At 39.4% G+C, this 18473-nt stretch overlaps 1 protein-coding gene and 1 pseudogene across 2 annotated transcripts; one reads left to right on the top strand and one right to left on the bottom strand.

The window, feature by feature from the left end:
- The first annotated feature begins 558 nt into the window (after nt 1–558).
- Or2t48e (olfactory receptor family 2 subfamily T member 48E) lies at nt 559–9511 on the top strand. Of its 2 annotated transcripts, XM_087570300.1 has the most exons (2): nt 559–588; nt 8555–9511. In XM_087570300.1, exon 2 carries the CDS (start codon nt 8564–8566, stop codon nt 9509–9511), a length of 948 nt encoding a protein of 315 aa, XP_087426426.1. In that variant the 5' UTR covers nt 559–588; nt 8555–8563.
- Nucleotides 9512–14792: 5281 nt separating this feature from the next.
- Stk17b-ps1 (serine/threonine kinase 17b, pseudogene 1) lies at nt 14793–15883 on the bottom strand (annotated as a pseudogene).
- Nucleotides 15884–18473: the final 2590 nt, after the last annotated feature.

Raw genomic sequence — 18473 nt, 5'->3', positions numbered from 1 at the left:
GAGTTGTGATCGCTGTGTCAACAACCCATCCCTTAAAAATATTGAAAACATCCCAGAAAGTGGAAATTTCATTTCCTTCCTACTGCCTATACTTACCAAAATGTACATCTATTCAATAATGAATAAATAAATTAATAAATACAATAAAAACGTTTAAAAATATCTCTTTTAAAGTACAGTGGGCCTGGTCAGAAAGGATGGATGCATTTTGTGGGATGCTAATTCTGACTGTGTTGTACCTATTTAAACCTTCCAACTTAATTGCCATTTAAGGACTATTTTCCCAGCATGGGTGGACACTGACCTTGTTCAGTGCAGTCAAGGTCAATGTGTCCCTGGATTTCTCAGCATCTAACACAGAGGCAGGGTGAGTGTGGAGTTTAAGCTTCTATGAACTGCTCCAGGAACATCACAGGGCTGTGTTCTTTGCACTCAGACTCCATGAGGCTGTCACTCCTTGGAGATGCTGCTGCCACACTCTGGCCTGTCAACCAGCAGTGACTGCTAAACACTCAGTCTCCTGATGAAGCTTAGAGCAAATGGATAACCTGTGAGGAGATGAACTAGGAGAAGCAGAGGCCAGAAGAGGTGGGACTTCCAATTAACTCTGTCTAACCAGTGTTGGATGAGAAACACATTATATATATTATTGTGTCTACATTTTCATATGAATATGTTTATTTGAATATACATTTAAAGACCATTTGTCTATCAAAACAAAGTTACAGGACTGTACAAATTCACTGTGAAATAGACTGTATGCAGTACTCAACTTAGAACTTGTACCACATTATTTTATAAACCACATTCCTCAGTGAATGCTAAACTGGGGGGGTGGAGGGTACATGCGATATTATGCTAGGAGAAGAAGCTCTACAATGCTTCTTTTTTTTTTAATCCAACCCTCTTTAATTTGGCCTTTGCAAATTTTCTCTTCATAAGGGCAAAACACAGCCACATTCTTCATTAAATTATTACAAATGACAATCTCTAGAATACCTACTAACATTTCTTTCTCCTCTGAAACCTCTTGAGGCAGGCCAAGACAGTTCAAATTACCTCAGCACCACTGTGTCCCTTTCTCCTACTAAGATGGCCCATTAAACCCCACCTAAAGTGTTCAACTGCTTTCCTAACACAAAGTCCCCATTTCTCCAAAGAAAATCCTGGTCAGGCCTATCAGAGCAACACCCCAGTCTCTGTTACCAACTTTTGCCTTACTTAGGGTTTTACTGCTATGAAGAAACACCATAACCATAGCAACTCCTGCAAAGGAAAACATTTAATTGGGGCGATCTTCCCGATTCAGAGGTTTAGTCCATTATTGTCCTGGTGGGAAGTAAGACAACGTGCAGGTAGGCAGACATGGTGCTGGAGACAGAGCTGAGAGCTCTATGGGAGGTGAAGAAAGAATGAAGAAAGCCAGAGGAGGCCACTGACTTTCTAGGGTCACTAATTCTGAGGTCATTTTCTCCATTTTTATTCTCTTTCACACTTTCAGTTATCTATATTCAATATTCCTTTTCTTGCTGATTTGTTATTTTCCATTTCATCTGATTTGTTTTCACTTTCTGATTATTACTTTAAGAAATTCCTTGTCCCCACCTTTCCTGCATTTAGGATGTTCCCTTCCTCATGTCAGCCAAACATCCTGTAAATCTTTATTTTCAATCTTTATTAAATTGGTTAGTTCTTATTTACATTTCAAATGTTATTTCCTTTCCCGGTTTCCAGGCCAACATTCCCCTAGCCCCTTTACCTCCCAATCTTTATGGGTGTTTCTTTCCCAGTCCTTTCCCATTACCACCCTCCCCACAAGAATCCCGTACACTGTGGGTCCAGCCTTGGCAGGACGCAGGGCTTCCCCTTCCACTGGTGCTCTTACTAGGCTATTCATTGCTACCTATGAGGTCAGAGTCCAGGGTCAGTCCATGTATAGTCTTTAGGTAGTGGCTTAGTCCCTGGAAGTTCTGGTTGCTTGGCATTGTTGCTCACATGGGGTCTCAAGCCTTCAGTTCTTTCAGTCCTTTCTCTGATTCCTTCAACAGGGGTCCCATTCTCAGTTCAGTGGTTTCCTACTGGCATTTGCTTATGGATTTGCCATATTCAGCTGTGTCTCTCAGGAGAGATCTACATCCAGTTCCTGTCAGCCTACACTTCTTTCCTTCATCCATCTTATCTAGTTTGGGTGGCTGTATATGTGTGGGCCATATGTGGGGCAGGCTCTGAATGGGTGTTCCTTCAGTCTCTGTTCTAAACTTTGCCTCCCTATTCCCTCCCAAGGGCATTCTTGTTCCCTTTTAAAGAGGGAGTGAAGCATCCACATTTTTGACATCCTTCTTGATTTTCACGTATTTTGTGCATCTAGGGTAATTCGAGCATTTCGGCTAATATCTACTTATCAATGAGTGCATACCATGTGTGTTTTTCTGTGATTGGGTTACCTCACTCAGGATGATGTTTTCCATTTCCATCCATTTGCCTATGAATTACATAAAGTCATTGGTTTTTTTTCTTTTTTTCTTTCTTTTTTTTTTTTTTTTTTTTTTTTTTTTTTTTTTTTTTTTTTTTTGGAGCTGGGGACCAAACTCAGGGCCTTGTGCTTGCTAGGCAATCGCTCTACCATTGAGCTAAATCCCCAACGCAAGTCACTGTTTTTGATAGCGTGTAGATGTACCACATTTTCTGTATCCATTCCTCTGTTGAAGGGAATATGAATTCTTTCCAGTTTCTGGCTATTATAAATAAGGCTGCTATGAATATGAGCATGTGTCCTTGTTATATGTTGGAGCATCTTTTGTGTATATGCCGAAGAGAGGTATAGATGGATCCTCAGGAAGTGTAATGTCCAATTTTCTTAGGAACCTCCAGACTGATTTGCAGAATGGTGATACCAGTCTGCAATCCCACCAACAAAGGAGGAGTGTTCCTCTTTCTCCACATCCACACCAGCATCTGCTGTCGCCAGAGTTTTTTATCTTAGCCATTCTAACTGGTATGAAGTGGAATCTCAGAATTGTTTTGATTTGCATTTCCCTTATTACTAAAGATGTTGAACATTTCTTTAGGTGCTTCTCAGTCACTCGATATTCCTCAGGTGTGATTTCTTTCTTTAGCTCTGAACCCCATTTTTAATAGGGTTATTTGTCTCCCTGCAGTCTAACTTCGTGTGTTCTTTGTATATATTTGATATAAGCCCTCTATCAGTTGTAGGATTGGTAAAGATCTTTTCCCAATCTGTTGGTTGCCGTTTTGTCCTAACAGTGTCCTTTGCCTTATAAAAGCTTTGTAGTTTTATGAGATCCCATTTGTCGATTCTTGGTCTTAGAACGTAAGCCATTGGTGTTTTGTTCAGGAAATTTTCTCCAGTGCCCATGTGTTTGAGATTCTTCCCCAATTTTTCGTCTATTACTTTGAGTGTATCTGGTTTGATGAATAGGTCCTTGATCCACTTGGACTGAAACTTTGTACACGGTGATAAGCATGGATCGATCTGCATTCTTCTACATGCTGACCTCAAGTTGAACCAGCACCATTTACTGAAAAGGCTATCTTTTTTCCATTGGATGGTTTTGGATCCTTTGTCAAAAATCAAGTGACCATAGTTGTGTGAGTTCATTTCTTAGTCTTCAATTCTATTCCACTGGTCTATCTGCCTGTCTCTGTACAAATACCATACAGTTTTTATCACTATTGCTCTGTAATACTGCTTGTGTTCAGGTATAGTGATTCCCCAAGAAGTCCTATTATTGTTGAGGATAGTTTTACCTATCCTGGGTTTTTTGTTATTTCAGATGAATTGCAAATTGTTCTGTCTCACTCTCGGAAGAATTGGATTGGAATTGCAATTGGGGATTGCATTGAATCTGTAGATCGCTTTTGTTAAAATGGCCATTTTTACTATATTAATCCTGCCAATCCATGAGCATGGGAGGTCTTTCCATTTTCTGAGATTTTAATTTCTTCATTCAGAGGTGTGAAGTTTTATCATACATATCTTTCACTTGCTTGCTTAAAGTCACACCGAGATATTTTATATTATTTGGGACTGTTATGAAAAGTGTCGTTTCCCTAATTTCTTTCGCAGCTTGTTTATCTATTGTGTAGAGGAAGGCTACTAATTTATTTGAGTTAATTTTATACCCAGCCACTTTGCTGAAGGTGTTTATCAGGTTTATTAGTTCTATGGTGGAATTTTTGGGATGACTTAAACATACTATCTTATCATCTGCAAATAGTGATATTTTGACTTCTTCCTTTCCAATCTGTATCCCTTTGATCTCCTTTTGTTGTCTGATTGCTCTGGCTAGGACTTTGAGAACTGTATTGAATAAGTTGGGAGAGAGTAGGCAGCTTGTCTAGTCCCTGATTTTAGTGGGATTGCTTCAAATTTCTCTCCATTTAGTTTAATGTTAGCTATTGGTTTGCTGTATATGGCTTTTACTATGTTTAGGTATGGGCCTTGAATTCCTGTTCTTTCCAGGACTTTTATCAAGAAGGGCTGTTGAATGCTTTCTTGGCATCTAATGAAATGATTATGTGGTTTTTATCTTTCAGTTTGTTTATATAGTGGATTACATTGATGGTTTTCTGTATATAAAACCATCCCTGCATAGCTGGGATGAAGCCTACTTCATCATGATGGATGATTGTTTTGATGTGTTCTTGGATTCAGTTTGCAAGAATTTTATTTAGTATTTTTGCATCGATATTCATAAGGGAAATTGGTCTGAAGTTCTCTTTCTTTGTTAGGTCTTTGTGTGGTTTAGGTTTAAGAGTAAACTTGGCTTCATACAAGGAATTCAGTAGGGCTCCATCTGTTTTAATTTTGTGGAATAGTTTGGATAGTATTGGTGTAAGGTCTTCTATGAACGTCTGATAGAATTCTGCACTGAACCCATCTGGACCTGGGCTCTTTTTGGTTGGGAGACCTTTAATGACTGCTTCTATTTCTTTAGGAGTTATGGGGTTATTTAAATGGTTTATTTGTTCCTGATTTAACTTCAGTACCTGATATCTGTCTAGGAAATTGCCCATTTCCTACAGATTTTCAAGTTTTGTTGAATATAGTCTTTTGTAGTAGGATCTGATGATTTTTTGAATTTCCTCTGGCTCTGTTGTTATGTCTCCCTTTTCTTTTCTGATTTTGTTAATTTGGACACACTCTCTGCGTCCACTGGTTAGTCTGGCTAAGGTTTTATCTCTTTTCTTGATTTTCTCAAAGAACCAGCTTTTGGTTCTGTTGATTCTTTGTATACTCCTTTTTCTTTCTACTTGGTTGATTTCAGCTCTGACTTTGATTATTTCCTGCCTTCTACTCCTCCTGGGTGTATTTGCTTCTTTTTGTTCTAGAGCTTTTAGGTGTGCTGTCAAGCTGCTGATATGTACTTTCTCTTGTTTGTTTCTGCAGGCACTCAGAGCTATGAGTTTTCCTCTGAGCACAGCTTTCATTGTGTCCCATAAGTTTGGGTATAATGTACCTACATTTTCATTAAATTCTAAGAAATCTTTAATTTCTTTCTTTATTTCTTCCTTGACCAGGTTATCATTGAGTAGAGCATTGTTCAACTTCCATGTATATGTGAGCGTTCTTTCCATATTGTTATTGAAGACCAGCTTTAGCCCATGGTAGTCTGATAGGATGCATGGGATTATTTCTATCTTTCTGTATCTGTTGAGGTCTGTTTGGTGGTCAATTTTGGAGAAAGCACCATGAGGTGGTGAGAAGAAGGTATATCCTTTTGTTTTAGAATATAAATGTTCTATAAATATCTGTTAAGTCCATTTGGTTCATGACTTCTGTTAGTCTACGTCTCTATTTAATTTCTGTTTCCATGACCTGTCCATTAATGTGAGTGGGGTGTTGAAATCTCCTACTATTATTATGTGAGGTGAAATGTGTGCTTTGAGCTTTAGTAAGGTTTATTTTATGGATGTAGGTGCCCTTGTATTTGGAGCATAGATATTTAGGATTGAGAGTTCATCTTCGTGGATTTTTCCTTTGATGAATATGAAGTGTCCTTCTTTATCTTTTTTGATGACTTTTGGTTGAAAATCTATTTTATTAAATATTAGAATGGCTAATCCAGCTTGTTTCTTCAGACCATCGCTTGGAAAGTTGTTTTCCAGCCTTTTACTCTGAGGTAGTGTCTGTGTTTGTCTCTGAGGTGTTTTTCTTGTAGGCAGCAAAATGCTGGGTCCTCATTACATATCTGGTTTGTTAATCTGTGTCTTTTTATTGGGCAATTGAGTCCATTGATGTTGAGAGATATTAAGGCATAGTGATTGCTGCTTCCTGTTATCTTCGTATTTGGAGGTGAGGTTATGTTTGTGTGCTTGTCATCTCTTAGTTTTGTTGCAAAACGATTAGTTTCTTGCTCTTTCTAGGGTGTAGCTTGCCTCCTTGTGTTGGGCATTACTATTTACTATCCTTTGTAGGGATGGACTTGTAGAAAGATATTGTGTAATTTGGTTTTGTCGTGGAATATCTTGGTTTCTCCATCTATGTTAATTGAGAGTTTTGCTGGATACAGTCACCTGGGCTGGCATTTGTGTTCTCTTAGGGCCTGTATGATATCTGTACAGGATCTTCTGGCTTTCATAGTCTCTGGTGAGAAGTCTGGTGTAATTCTGATAGGTCTTTATATGTTACTTGACCTTTTTACCTTGCTGCTTTTAATATTCTTTCTTTGTTTTGTACATTTGGTATTTTGACTATTATGTGACTGGAGGAATTTCTTTTGTGGTCCAATCTATTTGGAGTTCTGTAGTCTTCTTATATGTTTATGGGCATCTTTTCCTTTAGGTTATGGAAGTTTTCTTCTATGATTTTGATAAAGATATTTACTAGTCCTCTGAGTTGGGAGTCTTCACTCTCTTCTATACTTAGAATCCTTAGGTTTGATCTTCTCATTGTGTCTTGGATTTCCTGTATGTTTTGGGCCAGTAGCTTTCTATGTTTTACATTATCTTTGACAGTTGTGTCAATGATTTCTACGGAATCTTCTGCTCCTGAGATTCTTTCTTCTCTCTCTTGCATTCTGTTCATAATGCTCGTATCTACAGCTCCTTGTCTCTTCCTTTGGTTTTCTATATCCAGGGTTGTATCTCTTTGTGCTTTCTTTCTTGTTTCTATTTCCATTTTCAATTCCTTCACCTGTTTGATTGTGTTTTCCTGTAATTCTTTCAGGGATTTTTGTGTTTCCTCTTTAAGGGCTTCTACTTGTTTACTTGTGTTTTCCTGCATTTCTCTAAGGGAGTTCTTTATGTCTTTCTTAAACTCCTACAAAATCATGATCAAATGTGATCTTAAATCTAGATCTTGCTTTTCTGGCGTGTTTGGATATTCAGTGTTTGCTTTGGTGGGAGAATTGGGCTCCAATGATGCCATGTGCAGCCTTGGTCTCTATTGCTTGGGTTCCTGTGCTTGTATCTCACCATCAGGTTTTCTCTGGTGTTACCCTGTTCTGCTATTTCTGACAATGGCTTGACCGCCCTATAGGCCTGTGTGTTAGGAGTGCTGTAGATCTGATTTCCTGTTTTCTTTCAGCCAATTATGGGAACAGAGTGTTCTGCTTTCAGGTGTTTAGTCATTCCTGTCCACTGGCTTTCAGCTGTTCCTGTGGGCATGTGTCCAGAGTCCACCAGGCAGGTCACTAGGAGCAGAAAAGTTGGTCTTACCTCGGGTCTCTGGCCCGAAGTCGCTCCTTGGGGCTTGGTTTCAGCTCTCCATGGGGGCAGCAACCAGAAACCCTGAAACTACTTCTGGGTCCCTGTGCACAGGGGGCCCTGATGGTGCTAAGTGTTTTCCTCTAGAGTCAGAAATGTGGGCAGAGAGTAGTCTCCTCTGGTTTCACAGGCGTGTTTGTCCCTCTGAAGGTCTACCTCTCCTTCCCACGGGATTTGGGTGCAGGGAGCTGTTCGACCAGGTCCGTTCAGATCCGGGCACAGTCTGGAGTACATGGCTCCAGCAGCTTGACTTCCCCTATCTTCCTGTGCCCAAAGGCCCTATACAGTTTCCTCTTGGGCCAGGGACGTGGGCAAAGTTGGGCAGTACTGGCAGTCTCTCCTGCCCTGCAGGCTCATTAGTGCCCACACGTGTGGGTGATGAGCTTTCTCTGCCATGGGGTTTGGAAGCAGAGAGCTGTGGGGGATCTACACTGGTTCTTAAGACCAACTTGTATATTCATTAATGTCTGAACAATGTGTCTGTTTGGTTACTTGTTTGAATTACACGTACACTGGTTTCTGTTGGTTCATTTTTCTTGGTATTTCACTATTTTTGTTGAGAGCAAAAAGTTATCTGCAAATATCAAAAATTTGTTGACAGAGGCCACTATTTGTTATGAGGAAAAACCATGATCATGAACTGTGTCAGCCCTACTCTGACTGGTTTTGGCTCCAACCACAGATGTGTGAATTATTAATTTTATTTGCCTTACATTATAAGTAGATTATCATTTTCAAATCTACAGGCCCAGGAAATTTCTCAGCATAGTAGGCCTATATGCATATCAGTAAGCAGTCACTAACCAAAACCTTCTTGGTTGCCTAGGAGACATACATGGACATCAACACTTGGATGAACAACTACACTGAACAGTCAGGTTTCACCCTGGTGGGATTCTTAAGTCAATCCAAACACCCTGCCCTGCTTTCTGTCGTCATATTTGTGGTTTTCCTGATGGCCTTGTCTGGGAACATCCTTCTGATCCTGTTGATACTCTCTGACACACACCTCCACACACCCATGTACTTTTTTATCAGCCAGCTGTCTCTCATGGACATGATGTACATTTCTGTCACTGTGCCCAAGATGCTCATGGACCAGGTCCTGGGGAACCACAGGATCTCAGCTGCTGCCTGTGGGATGCAGATGTTCCTCTACCTGACACTAGCAGGTTCAGAATTTTTGCTTCTAGCTGCCATGTCCTATGACCGCTATGTGGCCATCTGCCATCCACTCCGGTATCATGTCCTCATGAACCACAGGGTATGTCTTCTCCTGATATCTTCATGTTGGCTCCTGGGATCCTTAGATGGCTTCATGTTCACCCCTGTCACCATGACCTTCCCATTCTGTGGATCTCGGAAGATCTATCACTTCTACTGTGAGGTTCTTACTGTGACAAAGCTCTCCTGCTCAGACACCTGGCTCTATGAGACCTTCATGTATGTGTGCTGTGTGGTCATGCTTCTCATTCCTGTGACAGTCATTTCAGGATCCTACTCATCCATCCTCCTCACTGTTCTCAGGATGAATTCAACAGAGGGCAGGAAGAAGGCTCTTGCAACCTGCTCCTCCCACATGACTGTGGTCATCCTCTTCTATGGCACTGCTATCTATAACTACATGCTCCCTGCCTCCCTCCACACCCCTGAGAAGGACATGGTAGTGTCTGTGTTTTACACCATACTCACACCTCTGTTGAACCCACTAATATATAGTTTTAGGAATAAGAATGTCACTGAAGCTATGAGGAAATGGTTGGGTTTGAGCCCCCTCTTCTAAGAAATTGTAAAGTAACTCATAATGCATATTCCCTTTCCTTGTCACTATATATCTGTTGATCCAGGTCTCATGCTGAGGTTATTCCAGATCCATCGTGCCTCGTTTCATATTCATCCTTTCTTGTAGAACTCTTTCTCTATTCTTAAATTTCTTTGTTGATATACTTCTTGTCCATTCAGAAATCTTATTGGAGTTGTGCCACTGTTACATTTTATGAAGTTCATAATGACTGTTTAATTTTGTGGGACAAAAGTCTTACCATTTGACATTATGTCATATTGTAAATTGAAGAGTCATGAAGTGTTCAATTCATAAAAGGTAGCGTGAGACAGAAGAACAGTGTTTAACAACATTAACCAGGGGTGACTAGAGATCATTGGCATATTGAAAGAATTCTGTGTATCCTCTCAATAATTAATGTAAAATTAAAATTATGTAAAAAACAAAGAGCAAGATACATTTTCTCTCTTCAGCTCCTGTACTGTGATATAGTAAAGATAATGTTTTAGAGACTTAAATTTGGATAGTACAATTTGCCCCAAGGGTTTCAAATGGTCAGGGTACCTGCACTTGCATATAAAGATATTCCCCAAAACCATTCACACAGTATATTCAGTGGAAATGACAAATCAGTTATTCTTGAGTCAAATGTGAATGGCCATGGGCCAGGCACTTGAGTTCATGTTTTTTCCCAGTGGCATGTTTCAAAGTTTCATGGACTGTGACAAAGCACAAACAAGTCATAAGCCATAACTCACAGCATTTTCAACTACACTTGTGGAAACCTCAGGATTCAGGTTGTGGCAAAGTGGGAAAATCTCTGCTGTGGTTCTCAGATGCTGCCTGGTGACATGGCAAGCTTTTAGAGTCAGGGAAGCTAGCATTCTAAGAAGTCAATACACTCCAAAGGTGTCACCTGCTTGTCACAGACCTGCTGGCAGAAACCACAGTGGACAATGAATGGCTCCAAAGGACACTGTAGACAGACCATAGTAAATGGGCTCTGTCACCGTGATGTTCCAAAGCTCCATGTTCACAGGAGCTCCAATCAGTTTTCCAAATGCAGAATCTTTAACATGTGTTTAGCATTGTTCTCTGAGAGCCTCAGCACAGTGTCCCATGTTTGCCAAGCATAAACCATGGTGCATGAGGAGGCCAAGTACTGTCTTACGACCTGTGGAGAAGAAGCCTATTCGCAGGTATCTGGATAAGCAGGGCAGCAGTCCTTGAGAGAGGTGTCTAGTGCAACCATTCTGATCTGGGTCTGACTTGCTTCCACTCTCTGTTCTGACACTGGGTTTATATGTGACATATTAAGGGAGTGTCATTCGTGAAGCTAAATTAGAGAGAAAGCATGAAGTTGAAGAAAGCAATAGCAGCAAATGAGAGAAATAGGTTTCTGGATCGACCAAAACTGGAATCATCATCAACCGGGCCTCCTGCATGTTTCCTCTCTGTCCTTCCATTACTCTATGAGTTACTTTGTTTAATGCTTAGAATATTAGAGATAATTCACTTTCTTGTAACTTTCCTTTCACTTGGCCATCTTGGCTACTCAGTTGCAATTTCGTATAGAATGGCTAGTTCCAATTCTAAGAAAGTTTGTTCTTCAGCTTCTAAATTTATGTAACTCTTATGGATTGGTCAGGTTTGATTTGTTTTGTTGTATTGGTTCTAAACCAAACTACAATCATGGGAACTAAGTACAAATTCACCTTGTAGAAGATGTCAGACAACAACATGTTATTTGTTTTACTTCCCTCCTAGCAGACACCTGATTCCTTCTTCTTTCCCAGAATCAATCTCTCCCTCTCCCCCTCCCCCTCCTTTTCCCCTCCCCCACTCTCTCTCTCTGTGCCAGATATCCCACGTCTCACCTTATAATTCTTCCTCAGCTTATTAGCTACCAGATTTTATTGACAAGTGATGCTTCCACAAGAAATTATCTCTACAGCTCTCCTTTTAGTCCAATACAAAGATTTTCCCTTAACATCCATAAACTATAACAATAATAATAATTATGAAAGCCATCAGGTAAGACATATATTCATAATGTCCAGTCCTCATGTATCTGGCAACCTTGGAGAAAGGATTCTATCTTTTATCCTATGTTGCTGAGTTCAGAGTTCTGTATTTAAATCATTTTCAATTTGAAGGTACACTTATCAATCTAGAAATATCCTTAGACTTTAAAACATTTTCTTAAATACTAAACAGCTTAAGGTTAATTGTGAAACTATAACTATCTAGTCTTCAACACCATCAGAGACCCGAAAAGGATAAATATTACCTGAGTATATAGAAAGTGCGGAGCAAGCAACTTTCAAAACTATAGAAGTGACAAAAGTTACTGGCTACCTAGACAGTCCACCAAGGTTTCTCTGTGTCATTGGAGCATCATCATTGGACCTTCTGGCCCAGAATATCTGATATATTTTCTATGATGCAGGAATATTGAAGGACTAGTTTACCCTGTCTTGGCAAAACTCAGAAACCCACTTCCCTGCATCCTGTTTGACACTTTGGACAGCATACAGTCAGAAGTTGAGGCAAGGGCAGGGTTTTTTGCCCCATGGAAGCTTTGCCACATTAGAAGCCAACTCCACAAGGTGGTTCTTCAATGTCTATCATCTTCTTTGAGTTAGAATAGGGGTGCTCCCAGTAGCAGACACATCTCACTGTCACAAAAGCTTCTTATTAATAAAACATCTTTAAATGCCATATTATCTAGATCTCTGAAGTTTTTCAAGGCCATCTCTATAGTATATCTGTGCTTGTTTCTAGCTATTCGCTATCTGCTTAACTTTAAAAACATCTACGGGAAGCAAAATAAAGCTTATTTCTGCAATAAACTGGTAGGTACCATGACTACAAGTTTGATTGATTGGCTACCAACTTGTTTTTCTTAATTATCCTAAGCAGTTTGTAATAGTAGCTTTCAAGGACTAGAACTTCACATTACATTTTTAAATTAAATGAGTTGCATAGGTATAATAACTAAAACAATGTTGAAACATATGTACAGTATGTTGTAGCAAAGCATAATGGTAATTTTGAATCAATACACAAAATCCATACCAAATGTGAACTATTTGGCTTGTTGTTGATTTCTAGTCTAAAAGTAGATTCAATAATCTACACTTTTACTCTATAATTACTATAACCCCCCCTTTTTCATTTCATCCTTTCTCCCCACGTTTACCCCTAACATTAGACAGGAGAAAATCAACAATTTGTAGCCAAGTCCCCTAAAGCAATGACAATCATCCATCACCCACCAAACCATCCATCCCATTTATTATGGAAAGACTGTTTTTCTATTGTGCAACCACTAGCTGCTGTTTTTCAATAAGAATGTCCCAAGCAAAGGTATGAGAATTTACAACTTGGTATCCCATTAACTAAGGAGAACACACAAACTATCTCAGGATTCCTCAGGAAAAAAAATACAGACAATAAGTGGTTTTAAACAAATGTCTTAAAATTAAAATTTCAAATGCTTACTTTTGGCATCTGGCATCATACTTTTTAAAGTTTTACAATAAAATGCCACCATTTGGGAAAGTAATCACATTTCCTAATGACTGACTAATGACTTTACCTGAATTAACACTGATGGAAAGTACACAAGCAATCGATAATTTACCAACAGCTTCTCAATTTCAGAAACACAAGAGTTAAATTTAGCATCTTCAGTGTTTGGCTTCTTGGGCCAACAAACTACTTCTTAAAGAATGTATGTGCACAGTTATCATTCAGATAAGAGGGCTCCTTTGGCACCTGAGTTGAGCATAATACCCAAGGAAAGAATATCTAACATGAAGTTGTTTAAAGGCTATATTTTATCTATCTATACATATATATATATATATATATATATATCTGTACACATACACATATGCACACACATATACAAAAGGCAAACAATTTTTCCTTTTAAAGTAACAAAGATGTAAAAGGAACTCGATGTTTAGTCAAACAAAGACACCAATGCTCAATTTAAATTGTTTAAAGTTATCCAAAGAATTTGGAATTTTATTAACATTTTCAAAAATTTACAGGTTATTAGACTAACACCCACATCAAGGTGGAAATATACAGATTTTTAATTTGCTTTGGCAATGGAGTCTAATATAGTAGCATATTTATGAGATCTGTTATCTTAACATGACATTATTATTTATGAAATCTGTTATCTTAACATGATGTTATTACAGTTTAAAGTGGACACCAGTGGGAAATCTCCAAAGCAGTTCCTAGGCCCTCCCATCCGGCCTGAACACAGATATTGATCATTGACAACACTAGACTGTCTCATGTGTTGCTTCCAACAGAACACACACACAGGGAGCCTGAAGATAGCTACATGTCACGCCTCTTCACTCACTAGGATTTCACACAAGAACTCCAGATGTGCCTATGCCCTCAATGATGGGCTTGCATTCTGAGACTTAGGAGACACCCAACACTAAGTCAGCTGCCTGGACTTAACATTTCCCTTTATGAATATGTCTGATTGAAATTAGAACACATTTGCTACTACCTAATTCTCCTCTACTCTAATAATTCTAGAGCATGAAGGCCTCTTTTATTTGCATACCATGCATATCCATCTTCTAGATCTTACTAGATGAGATATATGATGCATGTACAAAATGCAGGAGTTGGAAATGATGTCGTGCTTTGGCTCAGTTTACAGAGAAACAGCCTGGATCAATCTGGCTTCCTCCCTGCTCTGGTTGACTGTGTTCACTCACAGAGCACATGGCATACAAAGAAAATCTTACAGTCTCAAGCTATTGGTAACTGGGAAGCATTTTCAATTTTAAAATGTCTCTGGAATATTCATAAAGCAGTACATATTATGGTTTATCCTTGACAGCATTTCTCCAAACAAATTCTCTGTTAATAGAGTTCTGGTGTAGGGCTTACTTAGAGAGAACCTATTAAATTCTTATGTTTTCATTTTGTTCAGTCTTTACTAACCATAATATAACCCCTTTTATAAGTTCAACTGAACTTGAATTCTTTCAGTTGCGTGTGTATCACATGCACAATTTATATTTTTGTCATATATTTAAATATTTTTCTCTGTAAACGCTTTCAGGGCAGGAAATGATATGCTAGCTAATGGAAGGCTAGCATTTGAACTGTTCCTTAAGTTCTTCTAAGCAAAAGTGCATTTATAATATAAACATATTATGTATGAAGCTACAAACACAATCTGACACCAGAGATTTCAAGTTTCCAAGTCAGTCCAGAAGAGTCACAAAGAGAAATGCTAACAAAACAAATCTGGAAAGAGTTTGTGGGGGCTGGGCAAAGAGTTGTTGAATGGAAATCTTTTAGAAACTAAGCTGTCATCCTCACAGATGTTCTCCTTGTCCTCTCTGTCTGTACAGCTTCCATTACAGGACTTAGTGGTATTATCTTCAGAGGACCTGAGAGTCAGATCCTGAGTTTAAGAGGATCCTGAAGTTTCCTCAAGATGAAACAAGCTTCCAACGTCCCACTGCTGCAGCCATGATTGGGAAAGGCAGGATTCTGCTGTTGGTCTTTTCTCTGAATTCTTCACTAGAAGGTTCTGGATGAAGTCTGTGGCCAGTTGTAAGACTTCTGAACAATCTCAATCACTTGAGAAATATTCAGATGTGTTTCTTGGCTATCTTCCCCTACAGATGGTGATGTATGAGTTAACAACATATATGCTATTATGCCAATAGTCCACATATCTGTTGATGTGGTAATGGAATCATAGTTGAGGATTTCTGGAGCTAAGTATTCAGGTGTTCCTATGATTTCCCGAAGCTCATATTCATTCCCAATTTTTCGAGACATTCAAAAATCTACAGTTTTTATGTCTCCAAGTAGGTATATACTGTTCAAAAGTATATTCTGTAGCTTTAAATCAAGGTGAACAATGTTATTCTGATGTAGATAATGGACTCTTTCAAGGGCTTGTTAAATGAGTCTGATAACATCATTTTTCAGATACCATTTCAGCCAACTCAGGTAAACACAGGTTGAAATTTTCTCCCCCTGAAGCATATTCTAACACCAAAATGATTTTGGTTGCATTTCCATAGACCTCATGCAGATTAATCACGTGGGAACAAGACCTGGCCAGCTCCAGCTATCGCATACAGAAGAATCTGTGCCCGGCACTCCTGCCCTCTTTTTTCAGGAATTTGGCAGCATACTCCTGTCTAGTTGATTTTGATATACATTGCCTACCCACTGCAAATTTTCCTCTCCCAAGTTCTTTCAGGGTAAGCGTATAGAAATTATTAAAATTCTCTGTTTTCGTTGGCGTTTGAGAGGTTGTAGTTAGTAAGCCGAGATACTTCAGCAATCAAATCTCCTAAGAAACATGCTGATGACTGCAAGACCTGCTTCTCTAGGCACTAACTTTTACCTCACACTCTTCCCCACAGTGACTAGTCATCGTCAGCCAGGTCCCTGTGAGGAGACTCCTGGCGGTGACGCACAGACGCTGACCTATGCTTCTTACCCACCATCCCATTTTTGGAAAATGGGGCATTGTTTTCTTAAAATTGCTTCCTGCTGCCTGAGGGTGATGTTCTTTGGGGGCAGGGAGCTAAGAAAATTGGGATATTGGCCAAGTCCTAGGAGAGTTAACTGGGTCATTTGCTGTTCAGTCTCCATGTGATGGTAAAGGATAGTGCTCAACTGAAGTCCTGAGTGGAGCAATCGGTGTGCTGGACTAGCTACCTAGCTGTATTGACGTCGTCCTTGAGGCAGATTCTTGAGGAAACAGCATTTGAGGCAGTTTGTAAGGTAGGATCACCTGAGCTACTTGCCTTGTCTTCTTTGGTGTCTAATCTTTTCACTCTGCAAACATACAAACTTTCAAACACAATGTGCATTTCTGCATTGTGTATGGGACATGCAGTATGCAGAAACCAGCAAAAGATGATTCTTTGCTCTATGTTCAAGCAGAAAAAAAGGCATCTAACTTTATAAGTCCATTTAGACTGTATGTTCAAACTTTAATATAAATTTCTGTCCATGCCATCTTGAGGACTTATTAGCTACACAGAGACCCTTTCATGCCTTAGCAGTCTCAAAACTGTTCCCATGTAGAGGGATCAGCATATAGTTTACCTGTTTTGTTTGTCTTGGTTTCTTCCCTCATATCTGCTGCCAACATTTTCAGAAGATCTCCCTGCTCAAATCTAATCTTTGTTAATTTTTATGGAAGACATAGTTCTTCCTCCTGTTGAAGCAAGGGCAAAACCTCTTCTGCAACACATTTCCCTCCTTCCATTGTGAAGTTCAGGCATCTCCAAGTTGATCTAATCCATCAGTCCTTTCAAAAATCCAGTCTATTTCAGCAACTGTCTCATTGACATTTAAAATTGTTAAGCATCAAGCTTCAATCTCTAAAGGCATCTCAAAGATAGCCATCACCTCTAAAAAATGTGCAATCTCAGAATCATCCTTTTCAGAGTTCAAGGCAGAGGCCCCTTGGAATTCTAAACATATATCAACTGTATGGTGTATTAACACATGTACAAATTTTAAATTTTTACACTCTACAAAGTGAAACACATAAGCTATTGTATGACATTGTTCCAAGGTGACTTCATTAAACAGAATCTGCACTTTTAATTCAGCATACAGACCTTCATCTAGTAACTGCTCCTTGGTGATATCAATGCCTCTAGAGTGATTGTGTGGGTTCATAGCTGAAGCCTCTGGGTTTATCATTTCTATGGATTGCCATTTTGTAATTTCATCACAAGGTGGTGACATAGGCTCCAGATTGGATTCCTCTGAAGATCCTTTATTCTGAGTCAGGATTCTCCAATCTCTTTTCTATTGCCTCCATTCTAGTATTTAATTTTTCAGTCTTTTTTCATTCTCTAGGTTTGCTCTATTCTGATCTCTCTTAAAAAGAATATACAAAATTTCAATCATTATTGTACATATGACTTTTTATGCTGATAATTGTAACAAAGTTATATGAACCCACATGTTTTTAAAAAATACAGAAAATATTTTTCTTTTTAATCTCTGACTTTGTCCTTCAGGAGTTTCCAAGTGTCTTATCAAGCCTTTTGACTTTTCAGCTTTTCCCACCATTTTTCTACATGTCTGTAGCAGGCTTCTTCCAAGTCTCTCTGATACTCAGCTAGCACCAAGCAGGCTGCTAACTAATGGCTCTGCCCCCGTCTTGTAAGTCCTTCTCTCTGCCCAACTGTAAGTAGTTGGAAGTTTATACCAACCAGTAGTTCCAAGCCCACACACTCTGCCACATTGGGCTGAGCTTGTCCTCCGACCTCTGCCCATTCTGGGAAGGTGGTTTCGGGCCACAGTATGCCACTATCTGCTGTGGCTCTTGAGGCTTTTGGTTTGCTCTCACTGGAAGGGATTTAGTCTTTGTCCCTTGCCCATGCCTCATACACACACTTACACCACCACCCCACTTCATCCCACTGCTAGGAAACTGCTTTTGGCTCTGGGAAGTGTTTGTTCCCTGCCTTTCTACCCAGGGCTTTTTCTCAGGCTCTAAGCCAGATTCTAAGAGCCCTTATATTTTATGCCATTTTTAGCTGAGGGTTTTTCCATCTGTATCCCAATTCCTGAATAACAACTCGGAGGTTTACATTTTATTAGTAAATGCCTGGGCCTTAAGCTAGGCTTGTTCTCCAACTAGCTCCTAGCTTAATAACGGGTTTAAACTATTCTATGTCTGCCACATGGCTGGTTATCACTCCTTAGCTTCATATGTCAGACTTGCTCAGCATCTTCACTGCCAGGAGCCATCCCCAGCACTTCTTTCTTGATTCTCTCTTGAAGGTAAGCGTATATGGAAGCATCCATCGGTGGTGGTAAGACATGGTGTTATGAGATATTAAGGTTGCTATAATAAAGTTTTTATAATAATAAAGCATTTACCTGTCTTAAATCTAAGTCACTTTGCTTCTATAGCTGGCCT

This window comes from Rattus norvegicus, chromosome 10 (genome assembly GCF_021556685.1).
Source record: "Rattus norvegicus strain SHRSP/BbbUtx chromosome 10, alternate assembly SHRSP_T2T, whole genome shotgun sequence".
NCBI lineage: Eukaryota > Metazoa > Chordata > Mammalia > Rodentia > Muridae > Rattus > Rattus norvegicus.
Note: the sequence above shows the minus strand (reverse complement) of the source record. Positions and strands in the feature narration are given on the sequence as shown.

Excerpts from the sequence above, each read along its gene's own strand:
- Or2t48e (XM_087570300.1), top strand. The coding sequence starts at position 8,564 with ATGGACATCAACACTTGGATGAACAACTACACTGAACAGTCAGGTTTC.